This window comes from Dermacentor silvarum, unplaced genomic scaffold, assembly GCF_013339745.2.
Source record: "Dermacentor silvarum isolate Dsil-2018 unplaced genomic scaffold, BIME_Dsil_1.4 Seq3, whole genome shotgun sequence".
NCBI lineage: Eukaryota > Metazoa > Arthropoda > Arachnida > Ixodida > Ixodidae > Dermacentor > Dermacentor silvarum.
In genome coordinates this window covers 1,699-8,158 of record NW_023606011.1, presented here as the reverse complement: position 1 = coordinate 8,158, position 6,460 = coordinate 1,699, and the positions used below count along the sequence as shown (strand labels likewise).

The 6,460-nt window shown below is 47.1% G+C and overlaps 1 protein-coding gene across 1 annotated transcript; it reads right to left on the bottom strand.

The window, feature by feature from the left end:
* Window positions 1-841: 841 nt before the first annotated feature.
* LOC119434873 (uncharacterized) lies at window positions 842-5,751 on the bottom strand. Its single transcript, XM_037701917.2, has 4 exons — window positions 4,766-5,751; window positions 2,809-2,957; window positions 944-1,203; window positions 842-847 (listed from the first exon to the last, which is right to left on the bottom strand). The coding sequence occupies exons 1-4, from the start codon at window positions 5,482-5,484 to the stop codon at window positions 842-844; spliced, it is 1,134 nt and encodes a 377-aa protein (XP_037557845.2). The 5' UTR covers window positions 5,485-5,751.
* Between the last annotated feature and the right edge of the window lie 709 nt (window positions 5,752-6,460).

Sequence of the window (6,460 nt, the reverse complement as noted above, 5' to 3'; positions counted from 1 at the left end):
CGCATCTTTATACTGTATATGTATATATAATGTCTACTGCAGGACGAAGGCCTCTCCCTGCGATCTCCAATTACCCCTGTGTTGCGCTAGCTGATTCCAACTTGCACCTGCAAATTTCGTAACTTCATCACCACACCTAGTTTTCTGCCGTCCTCGATTGCGCTTCCCTTCTCTTGGTATCCATTCTGAAACTCTAATGGTCCACCGGTTATCCATCCAACATTCCTGCAGTGGACATAAATATAGGCTGATGATGATGATGACATATATAATATAATGTATGTGTAGAAGAGTTTGGCATCCATATGGGTGATTCTGCCTGCCTTTCTTCGCTTATTATTTGATTTGAAAACACATACACAGGAAAAAGAAAGCGAGGAGCAAGGCTGGCAACTGCCACCAGAAGGGGCCCAACGCCTGCCTACTCTTCAGAAAGGAGGAGACAAAGATAGAAATGAAAGATAGGAAGGAGGGGAGGAAAGAGGAAAGAAAGAGCGAGATGACAAATCTTAAAGAATAAAGTACAACATACAGTAGGGCCCGTCCCTGCAAGTCACGCTACTAAAGAACGTAGAATAAAAGAAATAGTTGCTGAGTTACAAACATGGGTCAGCTCCGAAAGGGAATAATTATGATAAAATGAGGTAACTGAAAATCAGAATGCTTTTACGCATAGTTCACATAAAGTTTAAAACAACCGCACTGTACCGTCATATAGCACGTACAATTTATATTCAGTAAGTTTTCCCAGTTCCTTAGCGGTGCTTACGTCCTCGACCGACTTTTGGCATCCGGGCAAACCTCACTCGCGTCGGAGAACGACAACAAGAGCGAAACCAACTTAAGACTGTCAAGATGCGAGAGAAAAATGAAGCAAAAAGGACTCTAAAAAAAAAAAAAACGAGAAAGAAAAAGCACTTGAGAGGCGCTTGCCGGAACAAACTGATATTGCCGTCGTAACTGACTTGCTTTGCATGTTGGAAAAACGGCAGACAAAACGCAGACGTGCTCGCGCACGCGCGCGTGTTTTTATTTGCTCATTCTTCACGACGGGCGAGGCGGCAGTGCAACCCAGGCTGGACGGCGTGAGTTGGCGAAGTGGCGTCTTGGCCAGCGTTGCTGGCCTCTCGCAGTTGGGGTACTGCCAGCTGTCCGGGTAGCCGAGCAGGAAGAGAATACTGCAGTCGCACTCCAGGGGATTCCCTGCGGCGGATTGAACATTCGCGTAGGAAGTGAGGGGTGGGGACGATGGGGGAGAGGCGCGCGGACCGGTCACTCCGGCCGCTCTCTCACGGCGAAAGAAACTACGAACAACACCAACAAAAAAGAGCACGCGCTCTCGAGGTGCAAAGACCGTCTATCTGTCAGTGGCTCCCTAAGACTGTTTTTCTTTGCTTTCTAGCTCGTCTTGCGATTATTCAGGCAATTCCGTAATAGAAACGCCGCGACGGAAAGTGAAATGAGAAACGTGGCTGCTGTGTATGCGTGCTTCTGTGTATCTGCGTTGCCAAAACTGCGGAATTTTGGCTGCTAGTGCATGCAAAAGATAAGACCGTCCGCGCTGAGCTCCATACGGTTCAGCGGTAGTTTCAATTTAAGCGAGGCTTTCCGCAGGAAAGACGTAGTCGTGAAATTTACAAGTGACGTTGAAGCAGAATGCTCTGTGTCACACTTTTACAGTCGCTGGCTAATCATGCTAAGTGGAGAATGTTAATGCCTTAGGAGTTTGTATTTTTGGCAAAGCTTGGTTTATTTAAAGGTTCTGTAACATTACGACCTTTCAGCATACGGGAACGCGTCGTGACACATCTTGGAGATAAAGTTTTCGCTGACGCATGACCGTTCCTCGACCAACTCAACTCCACGAATAGTGACGAAAAAGTGGGAACTGTCGTCGTTTTACTGTACTTTCGCTATAAATATGCAATGTCTGTTTCGCTCAGTAAACACCTGCCCACGCTGGTCACTAAGCCTTTCAGGACCGCATTCACGAAACAGTTTTTATGCTGGATCACTTCGTAAGAAGAAATACCAACCAATAGCGACGACAAACATATTGTTACAGGCCATTCCCGCATTCTGAAGAAGGCGCTCAGCAGGACGACGAAGATGACGATTGAAGAAGCACGTTCGTGGCTGTTGTTGTTCTGCAATCTTGGCTGTGACTTCCCTGTATATATTTTGTAAATATAATTTTGCCAACTCTCTATCTACGTCACAATATTTTTAGGGAAGGCAGCCGACGATTAAGGAGCATCTTTCAGGAACGAAAAGCTGTGTGAATTTGGCACCTGGTTGTGTGGTCAGTTTGATTAATGAGTGAAGGATTGTTTGGTTTGCTTTGGTACCGCGTGGTTGCGCAAACATCACTGTTTAATTACGTGGTCGATCCCGTATCGCCATTTACCGATCTCCGTCATCGCGGGCGAGAGACTGTGCACATTGGCCGGCTCAAGCCGTACTACGATCCGATGACCTCTCCCTAGGTCGCCAGGATGGCTACTTTTCCATACCGGGGGTGATTGTGAGGAAGGAGATCGGCACGCTGAAAAAGCCCCGTTGCCATCATGTGGCTCGTACTCAGTTCGCTGCCTGGCTGCGCCCCACCTGCTACGTTTGTCGCTACTGCTCTACGACTCGAATAAAACCCCTTTACAACTAAAACATTTCATTTATCTCTCAATGTCAAGAAGTAATTTTTGCAGCGTTTTCTTATTTGTTCACAGCTGCCGAGACTATGACGTTCGGTTCCATTAAATCAGAAAAAAAAGCAACGTGGCAGCACTAGGATTTAGTAAAGATCCTTACCCTCGAGTTGGACGACGACTGTGCGACTCTTGAAAGGAGCTAACGCGGCCTCTTGAATAGTGGCGAACTTGTTCCTTCTCAGGTTGAGCTTCTCCAGAGATGGCAGGTCCTGTCCGAAGTCTTCGGGTAGCGCCGACAAGTCTGTACCACTGAGAAAAGCACAGTGAAAAATTGCATGAAGCTTCAAATGAAGGAAGGGCAAGTTAAGAGATCAATCTGACTGACCGCTGAGGACACTTGGCTGCATGCCTTTTTACGTGCATCTACAGGTATGTAGACCTGTAGGGGTGCTACTAAAGGCGGTTGGTTATCAGCTCAGTTCAATCTTGTAGCTGGCACACACACACACACACACACAAAAAAAGCACGACGTAACAACGGTGTAAGTGGTTGCCGTATCGAAGTAGCAATAATTCTGATCGTCACTTTGTTCTAAGTGGGCCACGTCCCCAACCGAAATTTGTGCGCTTTTAGACGTGGACTATTCAAAGCCTAGTGGCGACAGGTCCCAGTCAATGCGAGCGGTGATCGGGTGAAATTCCGATGGCCAGCGCGGCAGTTGCTGTTTTCGCACCCTTCTGCATCTGCGCCAGGGCGAACGTTTCACACGTGGTAAAAGCTCGAAACCTCCTTCTTCGCGTGGGACGAAATTGGGAAATTGTTGCGGTGAACATTACTAAATTAGCAGATTTGCTAGCGACTCGCAGATGACATGCTACGGGCATAGTTTATTTATTTTTTTGGTGTGTCTGTGTGCTAAGATTAATAATGCAACTGCTTTTCCAGCAACAAGTGTTACCGCGCTCTTCATTTCCCCTATGCTAGGCACTTGCGCATTGTTTGAGACCATTTGTCGCACTATAAACTATATAGTCTTTGATGAGCTACCCACCCACCCATGGAAATTCCGATCATATTGCGCACCTCTTCGCGCCTGCATTTACTATTAATAACACCGAAAGACAACCGTGGCTCGGTTACCTATTCTATATATAATATGTTTCGATCTCCTAATAGAAAGCAGCAATAGCATTATATGAAAATTCCTTGCAGGTCTGATGATTTCGTTCAAACTATAGGGCCTGCTGCATAATATAAGACGGCACTCTTTAAATAACTCGAGCATAACATTGCGAAAGGATACCTGGAACAAAAGTCAAAGATATATGTGTCAGAACGTCCAGTTTATCCTACTTTTGAATGTCTTAATTTCCTCCGCATTGCGTCCGGCCACGTGATAATAAACTTTGATATTCAAAGGAGCTCAACAAGTACGAAATAAGCAGGATTCGAACTTCGGAGTATTGTGCTGAGTTTCTGCCAATCAAATTCGTTACCGTTGCTCAAGAAGACTGTATTTTGCAAGAGGTCCAATAAATAATTGTGACCTCTGCTGCAAAAAAACAAAACTTAGTTGGCTCAAGATCAACGCCAGGGCAGCTTATTACGACACATGTAAAATACAGTTACCTACCCCAAAAATATCAAGTCGTGCATTCTTCTGAACAGTGAAACCCGCATGATGGGGCGTAATGCGTATTGCGCCTATAGAAATACACGTAAACATAAGTAATTGATCCTTCTGATAATGGAACCGTAAGCTAATACGGTGATTCAGGAAGAAGGCTGACGAAACCGCGCGTAGATTGGAAGCAACGCGCTACATTTATCTGAAGAAGGGCGCCCTCTCACTGTGCTACCGCTCAAAGTGTTCATTAAATTTTGGCGCTGTCGTTATTTAATAGTGTGCGGCAACCGCTTGCTCGCACTGATTTTATGCGTCCGAGCAACACCTGTACTGTGGGAAACGCCGTAACAGAGACTTCTGAATTACTTTGGACTACATAGGGTCGAAGCTATCCTTGAAGCAATTGTTGAAGACGTCAAGACCGCAAGTCTACTTTCTCACTCGACAATTGAAGTACCATAATGTAAAGAAATGAGAGTCAATACTCACGTTATCGTGAGGTACTTCAGCTTGGAAGCGGGTCTCGGAAGCATTGTTCTTTCGAACTTCTCCAAATCGACCTTGTCGATGCGGAGGCTCTCTAGGTTGTCCAAGGAAGACAGCCAGCGGGCGTCCACACCGGAGATCGTGCTTTGGACCACGGCCACGTCCCTGACACTGGGCGGCAATTCGCTGAAGTCCTGGCCCAGTCGAAGCGAGGCCATCCTGAAGAGTAGCAGCTCGCTGAGCAGTCGGTTGTCCTTGAGCAAGCTCCACGAGTCCGGCAGACTGCTGTTCTTGTGGAAGACCAGCTTCTCCAGTGTGTCTCGAAGCTCCGCAAACACAGAGGTGTCGGAATCGGGCGTCCGGTAGCTTCGCACTGTCACATTGCTCAGAACGAGCGTTGACGGTTTAACTTTTTGGAAGACAGACTGCGGTATGTACGCAAGCTGACTGTCCTTGAGGACAAGTTCTAGCTTGCCATTGGTCAGCCTATCAGGCACGTTGCTCTCTAGTTCGTCAGCGCTGGTGAAGTCCGAGCAGGTCAGCTGTGGCTGGTCGTAGTGGAACGGCGTTGTCTCTTGGCACAAAGGGTCGCTGACGACGCATACGATGGAGCATATGGCGAGAAACAAAGCCCCTCGTACGCAGTTAGTAAGCCACTCACAAGATCGCATTGTGGAGGCTTCGTTGACCGACAGCCGACTGCGCGTCTTCTGTTTAAACATGAACTGCGTGACTCTGACAAGGACACAAAGGTGGCGCTGCGTTTAAATAGCTTCGCTAGGTGCGCATTTGGCAGGGGGTTTTAAAGGAAACAAACAAAAAATGAACGGCAGGGAGTCGTTCAGGAGTAATAAAAAACGTTTTGTTTGGAGGGAAGGGAGGAGACCTTGAAACGATAATGAAGCTATAATGGGCGTTTCGTTTACCGTTACTTTCTTCTGATTTCTTTATCTGTCCCGGAGAGGAGTGTTGCAGGTAGCTGCCGTCATCGGGAAAGAATGCTGTCGACGTGCGGACTTGAATGCCAAATAGTCGGGAACGCTCCTACGTACCCCGCGCAGTGGACCCCCCCTTACCACCCACAACCAACCGCACAGCGCGCCACGCAGATCTCAGTGCGACTATATGTGTCGCAAGTAGGCGCTGTATGTAAATAACTCTCGACAGTAAATGTCTCCATTCGCGGGTACGTTGTGCAAATGGTAAGAGGGATTACCTAGCCATTATTCACAGCTTACAACCATTGCTTTGTTGGTCGCAGAAACTTCGGGCCATAAGCCCTTGGCACGGCAGCAAGCGATACCGGGAGAGAGAGAAAAGGAAATGACAAAAATTGTTGCGCCAAAGCTTGGAGCTTTTCCTCCTCGTGAGCACATAATAAGCGTACTTTGAGCATTTATCTAATTAGTGTTTCGTCCAGGAAGCCCCCGAGGTGTTTTATTGCTCTTTCGTACCTTTGACCAAGCATACCCGTATTACATGCAGAAGCCAAACGGGATACACCGCCATGGGTGTGGTTCGAATACAACGGAGAATGTATTCAGTTGATGATGTAAGTGCCGTCGGAATCAGCGGATTATACCGAGACTCTTGTTCTGTGAGCGAACCGTTATGTATGGGTTATTTGTGTGCAAAACATTTCGAGTGAAATTATTATTGTCTTTTAATGGTGGCACACGTTCGTTGAGCACAAGCTAA

Excerpts from the sequence above, each read along its gene's own strand:
- LOC119434873 (XM_037701917.2), bottom strand. The coding sequence starts at position 5,484 with ATGTTTAAACAGAAGACGCGCAGTCGGCTGTCGGTCAACGAAGCCTCC. Across the intron at positions 2,958-4,765 it reads CTGAAGTACCTCACGATAAC|TGGTACAGACTTGTCGGCGC; the intron begins GTGAGTATTGAC and ends TGCTTTTCTCAG. Across the intron at positions 1,204-2,808 it reads AGTCGTCGTCCAACTCGAGG|GGAATCCCCTGGAGTGCGAC; the intron begins GTAAGGATCTTT and ends AATCCGCCGCAG.